Raw genomic sequence first — 15,608 nt, forward strand, 5'->3', positions numbered from 1 at the left:
GTCAAAATGGACAGAACAGTTGACTAGATAAACTGACCAGATGGGTCAGTGATCAGATAAGAAAATTCTAGAGCCTGGGTTTCCTAACACCTTTCTGGCCTTCCTCAAATCTTGAATTTACATGTGAGAAGGTGAGGACACTTCGGGATTCGCATCTGATCAGGAAGACCCCCTTCCAGTAAAAAGTAGCTAAATTGAGTCTGCACTGAATTTTACCAGAGAGATAAGGCTGCAGGAATATGCCTCTCCCACCTGAGAAAATGCTACAAGTTTTCTGCTGGTCGAGACTTTCAGGGAAGCACCCGAGCTCCAGGGGTCCCGGGTCAGCTAAGCAGGTAGTGGTCAGAGGCACAGAGACCCTGGTATTGGAATGATGGCCAACAAGCCAGCCAAAGCCTCCTTTTGCCTGTCCTTGGAATGAAAATCTAAACATCTGGTGTTCCCACTGCCCACTCCTATGAAGGCCCATTCCTCCCCAGGTCTCCAGGAAGGCACATTTTCAAGTACGGAACTCTTTTGTTTAGTTCTTCTTTCCCACCAGGATCTTTCTTTGGAGTGCACTGCTGCATGCGTGCAGGCCTCATGCTCACGCCACCCGTCACTCCTGTTCTGTTCGATTAAGTCCATGTCCAGACCACACAATCCATGCATCATTTTTTACTGCACTTCTTAGATCTTTCTCTTTCTCTCCTTATGAAAAAGTCCTTCATTTTTTAATTTTTTTTATTTTTTACTTTTGCACTAGAAATATATCTAATTCCATTAGCTTAAACTTTTGCAAGCATTTCTAATCTCTTACAAAGCGCGGTCTCTGCAAGGTAAGGCCTCAGGTCCCCGCCCTTTCCCTCTTAACACCTGAGGTCCCACCTCCATTCCAGCACCCCTTGGCAAGCTCCCAGACATTTGTGATTCCCCCGGGATTTCCATGTACAATCTCACTACCAATCCTGCCCCATGCAACCACTTCCCTTTGCCATGTTTGGAATTTCTCTCCCTGGCTTCACCTGGAGTGCAAGAGAATAAGAAATGCATCTCCTCTGTCTCCTGGGGTGGTGCTGGGCTCCCACACAGGCAGTCTGGGACCCTGCCTGAGCCCCAGAATGTGTTTCAGTTAGCCACAGTCCCTAAATGTCTCTCATGTGACAGGGCCCCAAGCCCTTCTCCCCTCCCCCACACAGCGTCAGTGGACCCAGGCCAGGGAGGGCGGGAGCAGCGGCAGGGAAGGGAGAAGAACCAGGGAATGAGCTGGCGGCCAGAGCAGGCCAGCTCACTGTCTTCTCTACCTCCCCAGGATCCACGCACATCCTCACCCCACAGAAACTGCTGGACACGCTGAAGAAACTGAATAAAACAGATGAAGAAATAAGCAGTTAAAAACCTAAGCTGCCCCTCCAAAACCCAGCCCCCTTCCCAGAGTGCTCCGCGGCTCCCCAGCGCCATGCCTCGGTTTCTCTGCTGCCTCCCCAGCCCTGCACGCCCTGGCCACCCTCCCCGCGCTGCGGTCTCGTGATTAATAACGCCCTCTTCTCGTTTGAAGCAAAAGAGAATAATGCATTGTGTTTTTTAAAAAGAGTATCTTATATATGTAACTACAAGGAGCAGTTCACCTGCAAGCGCTGCGCCGCCATTTTTGAACTCTAGACCGAATGGACTCCTCGCCCTTATTTATGGTTCCGTGACCTTGTACATAGCCCTCTGCAAGCCCTGCAAACTGCTTGAGTATGGAAAGGTAGAGTTTGGGTATTTTCACATTTTTGTGTTGGGTCCTTCCTATCCTCCGTGGGAATCAGCGGTGTCTGTGTTCTTAAAGTATTTCACGCTGAGGATTATTAACCTGGCGTCTGCACTCCACTTGCTGCCCTTGCTGCCTCTTCTCGTCCAGATAAGCCAGGAAGTGACAATCAGGGCACAGACACCTCGTGGGGCTGGAGCTGGAACCTGGCCTCTTTTCTTCCCCCAGGAGCTTGTGCCCTGGTGATGTACAGCAGTGGATGAGGCTAAGGATGTCCACATGAAGCCAGGCTGGGTGCCAGCTGGTGCATCCTGCTCATTGCCTGGCACTGTTACCCATGGCCACTGTGCTGTGACCCTGGGGGAACCTCCCGCCCCCCCCCCCACCTGTCACCGCCCAGACAAACAGAAAGCGGGCTCCCACTGGAACCTGCTTGCCGCTGCAAAACATGAGGTCTCCTGACCCTGTTGACTACCCCTCTCTCCCCCCCACATCCCCCTAAACAGTTCCTCTTCCTTAGAAGGGTCAGCCTGGGTAGCGTTCATGGGGTAGGAATGGACTGGAACAGACAGGCCCTGGTGGCTTCTGGTCAGAGAGCTTTTTCCATGGAAAGGGTGCAGGCGCTCTGCCCTTCCCCCCGGGTGATGCCAACGCTGACTCCACTCAGCAAGCGTGGTCGTGGTCCGTCAGACAATCCTCAGTCTAAGATACTTCATAGTTCTTTATTTTGTGTAGTGTGTGCTAATGTCTTTGTGGTTGTAAGGAAAAAAATGATCATTTTATTCTCTGTATAAAAATGTAGCTGTATAAAGTGTAGCTGTAAAGCAAAAGTTAAGAAGCAAATGCTAGAAGGATATCTTATCCTCAGGACTCAGCAGTTTCCTGGTCCCAGGAGCAAGCACACCGCTTGTTCTGCTGCTGTTCTTGTGAAAAAATAATGACAGTGGAAGTCACAAAAATGTCCCCTTGCCCAGCCCCCACCACCCTCTCCCTCCCGCAGACTGTGTATATTACTGCGTCTCGTGCCTGTGGTGTTCGCCTTCCTTTTGAAAATACGTTCTGCCTGCCCCGTTAGCTGCTCTGTGGCGTTCTCTTCTGGCTCCGAAATCTCCCTCTGCACTCCCATTAGTTTTCAGTCCTCTTCCTGTCACTCAGCCCCCCCTTACAAAGTCTCATTTCCTTAGGACAGAACTGTAGGAACCTGCATTGGTTTGTTTCTCCCTGTCTGCTTACTTTGTCCCTCCCTCCAACCAAGCAATGCTTATGCTTCAGGACCTTGTTTTGTCAAACGTGGATTTTCCTTTCTGTTATTTATATAAAAATAATTTATCAAAAGGTTATTTAAAAAAAAAAAGCTAGTCTGTCTTGAAACTTGTTTACCTTGAAATTATCAGAAATCTCAGTGTTTGAAAGTATCGAAGCACAAACATGTATCATCTCTGTACCGTTCTGTACTAAAGCACTCGAGTCTAATAAATAAAGAAATCAGCGCCCATGCATGGTGTCAGGTGAAGTGCGGGCTGGTTTTACTCCCAGAAGCCCAAAGGAGGGTGGCAACCTGGGCGGTGGCTCCATCTTCCAGAGCCCAGTCACCATCGCTTACATTATCTCCATGGCTGCCTCGCATTTGGGCCAATCCATGAAGCTTGTCTTGGGCCACTAGAAACAGGATGTCCCCCAGAGAGAAGGTCCGCCTTCCTCTCCCCGTTCCTCCCTCTCTAGATTGCCTGTCTCCTCAGATACTGTGGGATTCTGTCTACAGATGCCCCCTACTTGAGCATGTGGGGTCCATATTTGGGGCACACAGTTAAATGACCCCTTCCTCAGGGATATTGGCCCCCTCCTCTGGGGGCTCTGCAGTCCCCAAGTTGCAGGATTGGAGGTGACCCTGAGGTCAGCATCAAGGTTCTGGATGAACTCCCTCCCTTCCTCCCTCTCTCTCTCCCTCTCCCTCTTTCTCCTTCTGTCTCCCCCTCTCTGTCTTCCCTCTCTCTTCCTCTCTACCTCTCACTCGTCTCAAGTCATTCTCATGGGGGGCTGGGAAGGTGGCTCAGGGGTAGCGTGCTTGCCTTGCACGCATGAGGCCCTGGGTTCAATTCCTCAGCACCACATAAGCAGAAAAAACAAAAGCTGGAAGTGGTGCTGTGGCTCAAGTGGTAGAGAGCTAGCCTTGAGCTGAAGAGCTGAGGGACACGCCCAGGCCCAGAGTTCAGGCCCCATGACTGGACCCCCCCCCCCAAAAAAAAAAAAGTCATTCTCATGAAATCCTGCTCTCCTGTATAGTTTGGCTATGGTTTGGGTGTGTCCCAAGGGCTTGTGTGTTGAAGATTTTTGTTTTCAGTGTGGTGATGCTGCGAGTTGGCTGCATTAGACTGGGGGATGGGGTGAGGGGTGGCAGTGGGAAATAATGAGGTCACTAAAGGCATTGTCCTCAGAAGGAACAGATCTTCCTTAACATGTTCAAACCAGACCCTGGTTTTAACCCATTACTCTTAAGGACATTTTAACAAGTAGGCTTGATAGACATGCAGTGAATTTGTAGAGGATTAGCTCACCCTAATCATTGCATTTCCCCAGTGTTTTATTCTGGGGTCTTCTGAATGTTTCTATCCACATGAGAGTCCAGTTGCACTGCATATTAAGAATTAGTGGTGGGGCTGGGAAGGTGGCTCAGTGGTAGAGTGCTTGCCTTGCATACCTGAGGCCCTGGGTTTGATTCCTCAGCACCACATAAGCAAAAAGAAAAAAGCCGGAAGTGGTGCTGTGGCTCAAGTGGTAGAGCACTAGCCTTGAGCTGAAGAGCTGAGGGACAGCGGCCAGGCCCAGAGTTCAGGCCCTACAACCGGACCCAAAAAAAAAAAAAAGAAAAAGAAAAAAGAAAGAATTGGTGGTAAAGGGATCTCAGTTCTTAGTATATGGCCTCTTTATATACACCAAAAAACATTAACTTTTCAGTCATTTCCTTGAGGAGCCTGACCTCTAAAATCAGAATCTTGAGTGTCAGGCAGGAAGGGAAGGGACAAATTAATTGTGTTGAAAGAGCTGGGCACCAGTGGCTCATGCAGTATTTCTAGCTCCTCAGGAGGCTGAGATAGGAGAATTGTGGTTCAAAGCCAGCCTGTGCAAACAAATCCCTCAGGCTGTTGCTATGTACAGAATCAACTCCCAGTTAATCAGCAAAAGGTCAGAAGTGGAGGTGTTGACTCAAGTGGTAGCATACCAGCCTTGAGTGAAAAAGCTAAGCAGAAGTGGGAGCCCATGAATTCACAGGCACGCAAAGGATGACCTCTCCACTGAAGCTGTTGTCTATCTGGTTGTCTTAGCATGGAAAAGGTAGAAAGACTTAGCCCTTCAAGGGTTAATTACGGGGGATATAGTCACATACTGTCCAAAACACAAATGCATTATACAACCCAAGGAGACTGTCCTGCCTTTAAGCTAATGCCTTTACCTGGAATACATACCTGGAGGATTTGTAGGAGATAAAGTAAAACTTCTTACTTTGCCTGTCTTCCCTTCAATAAATGTGTGCATCTGAGGACTGCCCAGCAAATTCACGCAGCAGCATCCCACAGACTGCTGAGGTAGGAACAAGGGTCCAGATGACTCGTGAGCTAACTCCTGGTGTGGGAGTGTATTGGCCATGCATCTGTACCCCTGATCTCATGCTATCTTGTCCCTTAGAGGGGCCCCAAGGTCGCAGAGCCTGTTTGGGGCACATGGCTGCAGCCAGGGCATCTGCCAGCTAAACGCCTGCTTTATCTCCCACCTCATATGCTGCCTGCCCGGCCATAAGGGCTGCCTCTTCCTCACAAGGCTGCTGCACCAGGCGAATGGAGAGCTTCCATCAAGGGTGTGGAAAATCATGCTGGCCTCTGCAAAAGGGCATCCCAGAACCCCAGTTCTGGACCTGAGCTCTGGGCCTGAGTACTGTCCCTCAGCTCTTCAGCTCAAGGCAAGCACTCTACCACTGGAGCTACAGCACCACTTCCGGCTTTTTCTGCTTATGTGGTGCTAAGGGATCAAACCCAGGGCCTCATGCATGCAAAGCAAGCACTCTACCACTGGGCCACCTTTCCAGCCCCAGAAATGCCCTTTCTTACCAGACTGCCTCCTACCCTGTGCCGGGTGAAAACAAGAGAATGACATGGAAAAAGTAACACGATGGCCTCACAGAAGACACTCCCAGAGGAGGTCCGAGCCTTCTTTGGGCCTCTGTTTTCTGATTGGCCCAAAGGAACAGGTGATTTCTGGGACCCTGACCATTCTAGGTTTGTTTTTCTTCTGGTTCTAGGGTTCAGAGATTACTACACAGGCACACTACCATTTGAGTCATGCCCTCAGCCCCTGACCATTCTAATTAATTTTTTTTTGCCAGTCCTGGGGCTTGAACTCAGGACCTGGGCACTGTCCCTGAGCTTCTTTTGCCCAAGGCTAGCACTCTACCACCTGAACCACAGTGTCACTTCCAGCTTTTTCTGTTTATGTGGTGCTAAGGAATCAAACCCAGGACTTCATGCACACTAGGCAAGCACTCTATCACTAAGCCACATTCCCAGCCCTCTAATTTTTTATATCTTTCTATTTAGAGGAAGGAAACAACTCTCTGGAACCCAGAACTAGGCCCAAAAGCCAGGCATGCTGGTCTGAGATGCCCTGGCCTGGGACACCCAAGGCCTCAGGTGGTGGTGTCTGCCTTAAAAGGGGAGGCCAGTGAGACAGGGGCCCTTTAAGCCTTACCTCATTCCCTGAGGCTGTTGCTATGTACAGGACCCACTTCCTTAGCAACCATTTAGCCTTTTAAAAGGACATTGGTTTAGTGGTTGCCATCTAGCATGGCTCCCAAAAAGCCAAGCAAGACAGGCAAGGAATTTGAGACCAAGAAGAAGAAAGGGAACAAAAAGGATATCATCGCCGGCCTGAAGGCTGAGGAGACATCGTCTATAGAGGAGCTTCGAGAGTTCTACCATGCCCAGATTCAGGATCTGGAGGAAAGGCTGGCCAAGTGAGTGGCAGCAGGGAGGATGCACAGGGAGGTGCTTCTGGGTCGGCGGCCCTTGTAGGCTTGAACAGGGAGCTCTGGACCTGTAGGCAGTGGGATGTCCAGGCACGCCCCACCCCACTTGGCAGAAGTGGGTTTCCCATCCCCTCTTAGCTCTCAGAGTTCCAGAACTTCCTTGCTCTTTGGGTGGTTAAGAAGTAAGAGTCTTGGGCTGGTTTTGAATCATGATCCTCAGATCTCACCATGGCTGAGATCTGCGATGGCTCAACCATGAGCCACTGGTACCAGGCTAGTTACATGGTGCTCTGAAACCCCACATGGAATGCATCGGGGGGGGGGGGGAGAATGTTCAGACTGGTACTGGATGTTTATTATTTGCCCCCCCCCCCGCCCCATCACGCCCTGAGAAGTGAAGAAGTGAAGGAGGCCAAGGATCCACCAGGCAGAGATTCTGTCACCAGGTCCCAAAGGACAAGAGCCCGCCCATAGGATGGAGCCAAAGAGAAGGCCACAAATATGGCTCAGGGCCAGGAGGGGTCTCAAGGAGGCAATACAAGGCTCAGGCTCAGTTGATGAGCAGGGTAGCGAAGGCAGCGGTGTGAAGATGGGGTTGGAAGTATTAAGGGACGCAGAGCTGGCTGGCGACACCCACACCCGTTATGGCTGTCTCATCTTTCCCAACAGACCAGTTCAAGCTCTAGCTTCACCACCTACAAACTTCTTCGTGGCTTCCATTTGTCTAGGAAATGGGGATGATTGGCATAGCCTCTGCGTATGCCCTCACAGGTGGCTGTGAGCACTGAATAAGCATTTCTTCACAGATGCACGCCATGTATGAGGTGCATGGGGCCTGCCATGTGAACCTAGTAAAGGCCGAGTCCCCACGGGGCTTATGTCCTGGTGATGGAATAAGCACAAAAGGCTGAGCACAGGGGTTGGCTGAGGTCAAGACCACCAATCAGGGGGCAGACAAAGTTGAAAATGAGGCTAGATTCAGAGCCGGAGGGAGGAGGAGTCGGGAGAGCAAGTCCGGCTGCAGATGCCCGGCTGGACCCTGGACCTCCGCCTGGGCCCCACCCCAGGTACCAGCGGAAGTGGGATGAGCTGGCTGTGCAGGAGAAACTGTTCCGCCAGGAGTTTGAGCAACTGGCTAACAACAAGAAAGAGATTGTGGCCTTCCTCAAGCGCACGCTCAACCAGAGGGTGGATGAGATCACCGACCTCAATGAGCAGCTGCAGACCCTGCAGCTGGCCAAGGAGATGGAGAAAGACGCATTTGAGGCCCAGCTAGCACAGGTGCGCCATGAGTTCCAGGAGACCAAGGACCAACTGACCACGGAGAACATCGTCCTAGGTAAGGAGGGGACTGGGCAGGCAGACCTGTGGGTGCATGCTAGTGAGGGTGCAGGGCTCAAGCCCCAGCCCACCATTATGTGTATGTCTCTCAGTTTTCTCACCTGGGAAATGGGGCTAACACAGCTTAGAGTAAGAGCAAGCGAGTGCCTCTTTGAATACATCATTTTAATTGTCCCCCAACACCTCTCCCAGTTTGTACAAGGAAGTATTTCTTTTTTTTTTTTTTTTACAAGGAAGTATTTAAAAAGGAATAATCTTGCTGGGAGCTGGTGGCTCATACCTATAATCCTAGCTATTCAGAAAGTTCAGATCTAAAGATAGCGGTTCAAAGCCAGCCCGGTCAGGAGTCCATAAGACTCTTTTCTAAAAACCACCAAAAAGCCAAAGGTGGAGCTGTGGCTCAAACGGATACAAAAATAGTCCTAGCTGAGGGCCAGTGGCCCAAATGTACAATTCTAGCAACTCAGGAGGCTGAGACCTAGAGGATCACAGTTTGAAGCCAGCCCAGGAAAAAAAAAAAGTTCAGGGGATTCCAACTCAACCACCAAAAATGCCAGCCTGGACAGATGGCTAAAGTAGTAGAACACCAACTACAAGTAAGAAATCTGAGCAAAAGTGCAAGTCAAAGTGCAAGCTGAGTTCAAGCCCTGATACTGGTGTGGGCATACAGATACATGCACGCACACATGTGTGTGCACACACATAATAACTCCGGGGGGGGTGGTATGTGAAAGGGCAGCTCGACTGGCTGGCCCCGAGGTATCCAAGTTCAGCTGCCATTGTCACTGTTAACGTGTGAAAAGAGAACAGAATCAAGGGAAGCTTTTTGGAGGAGGTGGGAATCTGAATGAGGCTCTGTAAGATTAATAGCAGGGGGCTGGGAAGGTAGCTCAGTGGTAGAGCGCTTGCCTTGCATGCATGAGGCCCTGGGTTTGATTCCTCAGCACCACATAAGCAGAAAAAAAAGCCGGAAGTGGCACTGTGGCTCAAGTGGTAGAACACTAGCCTTGAGCTGAAGAGCTGAGGGACAGCGCCCAGGCCCAGAGTTCAGGCCCCACGACTGGACCCAAAAAAAAAAAAAATTAGTGGCAGGGAGTCCGCAGGGCATCTCAAGAGGAAGATGAGAGTGGTGGGCAGGACCTGTATGCCACGGGACACTTGGGGGCATCCCTCAAGGCCCCGTAAGGCAGGCCTCTCATCAGGCCTGTGCCCCCTGGTGGGCAGTGGGGAAGCTGGCAGCCCTAGAGGAATTCCGGCTGCAGAAAGAGGAGCTCATGATCAAGTTCGAGTCTCTGGAGGACCAGCTGCAGAAGCAGGAAGCGGATTACAAGGACTACATTTACAACCTGGAGAAGCAGTCAGTGCTGGACAAGGACAGGTGGGCAGACCTGACGCCCTGCTGGGGCCACACCCATGCCAGCTTTCCATCCTCAGCTTTGGGTTGGGGGTTGGACTAAATTGTTGACACGCCCCCTCTCCACCCCCTCCCAGCCCCTGCTCCGTGGAACCTTGGCTGGGGTTTACTTCTTCCACCCAGGTGAGCTGTCAGCTCCAAGCCTCAGGCTGCCTTTAGAGAACTCTTGGACTTCTTGTGATGTCAGTTCTGTTCATTTGCTAGGTGATGATACATTGCCATGGCTGGAGTTTCAAAGGCCTAGAGTCTATGGGGGAAAATACTCCTGCCCAGGCCTAGAGGTGTTTAATGGCCATGGGTGCTCCAGGGACCCCGACAGAAAAAGGGGCCATTTGGATTTCTGCCCATCTACTTGAATTCTTCTACCCCTTCCACTCCCACGGTCCTGACCAGGCTGAGGAAGGAGATTATCCAGCGCGTGAACCTAGTGGCTGCTGATTTTCGGAAGGTGGCCACAAACCAGATGTGGGAGACAACAAAGCGGGCCATCCTGGAGAACAGCACTGTGACCATGAAGCTGGCCAAGGTGTCCCAACAAGGCGTGCAGCTGCTGCATGAGAACGAGCAGCTCCGGGACCACCAGGGCCAGCTGTGCCATGAGGTGGGGGTGCTGGAGAGCACCCAGAAGGTCATGGCCAGGAACAGCAAAAGCCATCAGAAGGTGTGTGTCTGCCATCACACAAAGGAGGGAACCCTGGGGCCCTGCTGGCCCTCAGAATGGACCCCAGGCTGAAGCTAAGTAACGAGGGAGGGTGCCATGGGGAGGGGACGAGGCCTTGCGGTGGGAACTCCAGGTGCTGGCCCCGCACTAGATTTCCTGTTGCATATTATGACATGGAGCCCATCCCTGCCCATGCTGTCCAGAGGTGTGCTGACCTCTGAGGCAAGCATGGTCATGTATTGCGAACTGGTGGGCAGGGAGGGTCTGGGGCCCCACAGCAGGACTGCAGTGTGGCCACCTGCCCATCTTCTGCAGATCATCCTCATGCTAGCTGAGAAATGCCGAGAACAGCAACAGGGCGTGATGGAGGCCGAGCAGCTGCGCCTCATGCTGGGCCACCTGGAGCAGAGCTTCCTGCAGCTGCAGATAGACAACCAGGGGCTCAGGTGCACCTGTGGGGAGCGGAGTCACAGGGCGGGAGAGTGCCAGTTTTGGCCCATATCTTTTTGACCACATAGTCTGGCCTATGACTTTCCCTCCTGGAGGGGCCTCGAGGCTTCATATCTGTCTGATAGGCTGAGAGGCCAGGAGGGCTCAGGTAAGGGCAGTCCCAGCCTGGGGAGGAGGTACACTAGTTGATTCATCCTGTCATGGACCAGGAACCAGATAGAGGAGCTGACCCAGAAGGTGGAACAGCAGCACGACGAGATTGAGGAGCTAAAGCAGGAGCTGACTGATGAGCAGAAGGTCCGAGCCAATCTGGAGCTAGTCCTGTCCCAGGCAACCTCCTTCTTACAGGACATTATGCAGGTGAACAGGAAACAGGAGGCCCAGGGGCTAGAAGTACCGAGGACAGAAGTTGCTTGTCAAAGAACAGCACCACCTGGAGGCAGAGGCTGAGCAGGGCCTAGTTTAGAGGCTCTTCTTTGCCCAGACTCCTTTGCTGAGTCAGGGTTGTAAGATCCCTTCAAGATCGCCAAGAAAGCCTGAAGCTGGTGGCTCATGCCTGTGACCCTAACTACTCAGGAGGCTAAGATCTGAGGATCTCAGTTCCAAAGCCAGCTCAGGCAGGAAAAGCCATGAGACTCTTAGCTCCAATTAACCATCAGAAAACCAGAAGTGGCACTGTAGCTCAAAATAATAGAGCACTTGCCTTGAGCAGAAATGCTCAGGGAAGCCGGGCACCGGTGGCTCACGCCTATAATCCTAGTTACACAGGAGGCTGAGATCTGAGGATCGTGGTTCAAAGCCAGCCCAGGCAGGAAAGACTGTGAGACTCCTATCTCCAATAAACCACTAGAACACCGGAAGTTGCGCTGTAGCTCAAGTGGTAGAGCACTTGCCTTGAGCTGAAGAGCGCAGGGACAGCGCCCAAGTCCAGAGTTCAATCCCCACGACCGACCAAAAAAAAAAAAAAATGCTCAGGGACAGTGCCCAGGCCCTGAGTTCAAGCCCAAGACTGACCAAAAAAAAAAAAGATCTCCAAAAAGGCAAATTCCTTCTCCAAGGCTCTGGAAAGCTTCGGACCGCAGACTTTCCAATTGGAGAATGGGTATCCCACTTCAGCCAGGGTACAGATGCTGAGAAAACGGGCAGTGGGGTTGGAGGTTCCCATGTGGAGATAGGTGGGTTCTGGGGCCACTGTAGGCCTGATATCATCCTTACCGGCAGATGAAAGCAGAAGACCAGGACAGTGACTTCAGCGTGATCCTCCAGATGCAGCGCAAAGAACTGCTACAGCAACTATTAGCCCAGCTCAGCTGTGTGGTGCTCCAGAGACCCCACCTGTCTGTGTATAAGCAAAGCAGCCGACCCCGGAGCATCCAATCCCGGGCCAGCCAGCCCCAGGGCAGCCACCCCGGGAGCAGCTATGCCCGAAATAACCAGAGCAGTGTTTCCTACAAGAAGAGGTGAGCAGGTGGTCCTGTGTGGCCTCAGGAAAGGCAGCCATGGAAGCTAGGCATGGGGACTAACACCTGTAATCTCAGCTACTGTGGAGGTGTAGAGGTAAGGTGGTATGACCAGGGCTCAAAGCCAGCCTTGACAAAATGTTAGTGAGAATCTAGCTCAAAACAAGTCACAAGACAGCCACCTGAGATCTGAGGATCATGGTTCAAAGCCAGCCTAGGTAGGAAAGTCCATGAGACTCTTATCTCCAATAAACCACCAGAAAACCAGAAGTGGTGCTGTGGCTCAAGTGGTAGAGTGCTAGCCTTGAGCTGAAGAGCTGAGGAACAGCACCCAGGCCCAGAGTTCAAGCCCCATGACTGGCCAAAAACAAAAAAGCCACATAGCCAAGTGACAGTAGCTCACACCTCTAGCTACTTGAGGGACTGAGATCTGAGAATCAAGGTTTGAAGCCAACCAGGGCAGGAAAGTCTATGAGACTCTTATGTGTAATTAATCATCTAAAAAACAGAAGTGGAGCTATGGTTCAATGAGGTAGAGTGCAAGCCATGAGCAGAAAAGCTCAAAGTCAGTGTCCAGGCCCTGAGTTCAAACCCAGGAAGAACACAAAAAACAACCAAGCCAGACATGGTGGCACACACTTGTGGTCTCAGTGACAGGAGGCAGAGGTAAGGAAAATCAGGGCCAAAGCTGACCCTGGGAGACCTTATCTGCAAAACTAAAACCAAAAAGTCTAGGAAATTGCTGGATACAGGCTCATGCCTGTAATTCTAGCTACTCAGGAGGCTGAGATCTGAGGATCATGGTTTGAATCCAGCCCAGGCAGAAGAGTATCTGAGATTCTTATCTCCAACAAACTACTCAGGGGCTGGGAAGGTGGCTCAGTGGTAGAGCACTTGCCTTGTATGCATGAGGCCCTGGGTTCGATTCCTCAGTACCACATAAGCAGAAAAAGCCAGAAGTGTCTTTTTACCACAGAAGTGGTAGAACGCAAGCCTTGAGCTGAAGATCTGAGGAACAGCGCCCAGGCCCAGAGTTCAGGCCCCATGACTGACCAAAAAAACCCCAAAAACCAGATGACCCTGGCCCCCCTTCCGGGAGACAGATGTGTAGATGTGATGACCCCGCTTCTCCCACAGCTGTCCCAGCAACCAGCCGCCCAAGATGACGTCTCTGATGCAGCACCTGTCTGGCATTACCTCCTACCAGCCAGGAGACCTAGGCCTGGTGCCTCGCCGCTCCCACATTCCACCCAACCCCCAGTACCTCAGGCAGCTCTCCTATGTCACCCGCATGGGGACCTTCAAGACAAACAGATCTACTGAGGTGCCAGGGCCCCAGGGACAGCAAGGTGGCAGCCAGCCCTGGGTGCATAGTGTAATCCCACCAGGCTACAGTGGGGTGGCCTTAAGGTTGTAGTGGGACCTCTGAGCATCCCCATCTGCAATATGGACTGCAGAATGCTACACAGGGCCCTCCGTAGGCTAAGGCATTCACATACATCTTGGGAAGGGAGCTTGCTGGAACCCAATTTTCCCCACCCCTAGCTATGGAAGGGTCAGACTCCCCCTCCCCCCTCCATCCCCAGGAGACCTCAGAATTCACTGGCATCTTTAATCTTACAGATTTGCATGCCTGCCTCTCTAAAAAAGTTCAAAAAGCTTAGTTTTTCTTAAATGTTTCCTGCATCCCAAGCAGCAAGTGGAGAGAAGACCAGCCCTCTATCCTAGAAATGAACTGTTTTGGCCACCTCTTGAATCTGCAAGTGGCCGGAGACAGCCCAAAGAGGAGTTATATAAAAAGTGGATACCACAGGTGGGCTTGGCAGTTCTGTGGTCGTGGCTGGATTTGTGGGCATTGTGGTTAGACAGACAGCCATAGTCTCCTGGTGTCAGGGGCCTGATGAGGGCCTCTGGCTTCGAGCACGGATGTGTTCCAGGAGCAGGTCGGTGGCCCTGTCTAGCAACGGAGGCAGGAGCTCCTGTTCATCAGGAGAGAAGCAGCCCAAGACATGGTCCTGTACTGCACTCTGGTGCGTTGGGCGCCCAATGCCCACCCGCAGCCTTGGCATTGCCTGTGGGGAGCCAGAGGGAACCAGAGGGCTTGGTGAGATATGGCTGGGGCCCCATGTTGGCTGCCCCTCCCGGTACAGCACAGAGGGGCAGACTCACACTGGAGTTGAGACAGCTTATGCAGGATCGGACTCCATTGTGGCCCCTTCAAGGGATGGAGGAAGAATAAATAGTCAGTTGCCTCCCTAGGTCAGCCGCCTCCACCAACCCTGTCCAGGCTGCCCTCAGCATGGCCTCCTCCTGAGGAGGAAGGGCAGCTGCCCTACTCCACCCCAACTGGAAGGTCAGCATTCCAGCATCCCAAACCTCACCTGGCACTGCCCCCCAGCTTCAGAGCCAGCTTCCCCAGGGGCTTGTCCAGTTCATCGTGGACCAGGTATACCTCCTCTGCAGTCAGTCCAAACAGCTTGGCTTGGCACAGGAAAACATGGTCCAGGTTATTGCCTATCTGCCTTGAAGGGAGCTGCCCACCATGAGGGACTTCAATGAACCCCACTTCACATATAAAGAAAGCAAAGCTCCCAAAGTACTCAGGGACATGCAGCAGTTGGAGTTCAAGAGGCGTTTGCTGCAGCCAGGGGCCCCTCTCTGCTCCCAACACCCTCCCTGTCGGTCCGCCCCTACAGCCCTCAACTCACCAGCCTGGGCCACGCTGCGCCCGTTGGCGTTCATGAGCCGCCGAGGACGAAGAAGGACCAACTGGGCATCATCCCCGAGCGGGGCCAGGGCAAGGTCGGCGACGCAGCGCCGATCACGCGTCCAGCTGTCCGCTACTCCCAGTCGCCGCGCCAGCTGTCCCAGCACCGCCATGCCGACGCTGTGCCGCGTGCCGGGCAGTCCCGGGTTCCCTAGGCCAGCCACCTGCCGGCCGCACCAGGGAAACTGAGGCCAGACAACACATCATCCCAAAGCGCGCGTCCCTCGGGACCCAAAGCAGAAGAGAAACGAACAGCAGGGCCAGATTGGGGGAGGGACTCAAAGGGGCCCGGAAACCCCTCAGAAGCTCCCAAAGTCGGGACGCGCACGGCGCCCAGAGGCAGGAGCCGAGCTCCGGCAAGTTTGGAGGCAGTCGAGTTTGGGATCATTTTGTAGGTAAGAAAACTCGAGAAAGGGAATCTGGGGGGTTTGGAAGATAATGGCAGAACTAGAGCTAGGGGCCCCACGTCGTCGCCCACAGCCCACTCACCAGCCACCGCTTCGTGGGCCACCCAGGCTCCAAAACTCGGCGGCTCATGGCTCGACTCAGCCACAGCTCCGCGCGCAAAAGACCGGACGGCGACATGTTTACCCCCTTCACAGCCCAGACCCCGCCCCCTGACGTCATCCAGACTGAAGCCAATTACATCGCCACCTGTCGCGGAGACATCCAATCCGGGCCGAGTCTCGCGGACGCCATGCTTCGGAGGGGCGGAAGTGACGTAAGGAGGTGACGTGTCCGGCCGCTCCGGCGCATTCCACCGTCA

The 15,608-nt window shown here is 52.7% G+C and overlaps 3 protein-coding genes and 1 long non-coding RNA gene across 8 annotated transcripts in view; 2 read left to right on the forward strand and 2 right to left on the reverse strand.

Annotated features, from left to right (window-relative positions):
- Nucleotides 1–3,227, forward strand: part of Stxbp1 (syntaxin binding protein 1) — a 75,262-nt gene extending 72,035 nt beyond the window's left edge. For both annotated transcript variants that reach the window (XM_070014129.1, XM_070014130.1), the window contains one exon: nucleotides 1,292–3,227. Coding sequence is in view for 1 of the 2 variants with exons in the window: in XM_070014130.1 (XP_069870231.1) it covers nucleotides 1,292–1,374 (83 nt within the window). In the remaining variant the exon portion in view is untranslated. The remainder of the gene's footprint in view (nucleotides 1–1,291) is intronic.
- Ptrh1 (peptidyl-tRNA hydrolase 1 homolog) overlaps nucleotides 1–15,606 on the reverse strand; it is a 59,149-nt gene extending 43,543 nt beyond the window's left edge. Inside the window, exons 1-5 of one of the 3 annotated variants that reach the window (XM_070014212.1) lie at nucleotides 15,332–15,606; nucleotides 14,784–15,006; nucleotides 14,457–14,556; nucleotides 14,245–14,290; nucleotides 8,299–14,147 (exon numbers count right to left, since the gene is read on the reverse strand). In XM_070014212.1, coding sequence (XP_069870313.1) covers nucleotides 13,965–14,147; nucleotides 14,245–14,290; nucleotides 14,457–14,556; nucleotides 14,784–15,006; nucleotides 15,332–15,469 — 690 coding nt within the window. In that variant the 5' untranslated portion in view covers nucleotides 15,470–15,606 and the 3' untranslated portion in view covers nucleotides 8,299–13,964. Of the gene's footprint in view, nucleotides 1–8,298; nucleotides 14,148–14,244; nucleotides 14,291–14,456; nucleotides 14,557–14,783; nucleotides 15,028–15,331 lie in introns of those variants that run through there. The other 2 variants (XM_070014205.1, XM_070014215.1) reach the window with 2 other exon arrangements.
- Nucleotides 6,545–13,785, forward strand: Cfap157 (cilia and flagella associated protein 157). Of its 2 annotated transcripts, XM_070014147.1 has the most exons (9): nucleotides 6,545–6,737; nucleotides 7,817–8,088; nucleotides 9,315–9,468; nucleotides 9,898–10,165; nucleotides 10,481–10,611; nucleotides 10,825–10,975; nucleotides 11,837–12,075; nucleotides 13,213–13,399; nucleotides 13,699–13,785. In XM_070014147.1, exons 1-9 carry the CDS (start codon nucleotides 6,568–6,570, stop codon nucleotides 13,747–13,749), a joined length of 1,623 nt encoding a protein of 540 aa, XP_069870248.1. In that variant the 5' UTR covers nucleotides 6,545–6,567; the 3' UTR covers nucleotides 13,750–13,785. The 2 variants fall into 2 exon arrangements, with proteins under 2 accessions (XP_069870248.1, XP_069870239.1); XM_070014138.1 differs by lacking the exon at nucleotides 13,699–13,785 and having other exon boundaries at nucleotides 13,213–13,492.
- LOC138821790 (uncharacterized) lies at nucleotides 8,241–11,917 on the reverse strand. Its single transcript, XR_011370217.1, has 2 exons — nucleotides 11,831–11,917; nucleotides 8,241–11,002 (listed from the first exon to the last, which is right to left on the reverse strand). It is a non-coding gene; the product is annotated as an uncharacterized lncRNA (long non-coding RNA).
- Nucleotides 15,607–15,608: the final 2 nt, after the last annotated feature.

The sequence above is a fragment of the Dipodomys merriami genome, unplaced genomic scaffold, assembly GCF_024711535.1.
Source record: "Dipodomys merriami isolate MVZ:Mamm:240054 unplaced genomic scaffold, mDipMer1.0.p SCAF_11, whole genome shotgun sequence".
NCBI classification, from domain to species: domain Eukaryota; kingdom Metazoa; phylum Chordata; class Mammalia; order Rodentia; family Heteromyidae; genus Dipodomys; species Dipodomys merriami.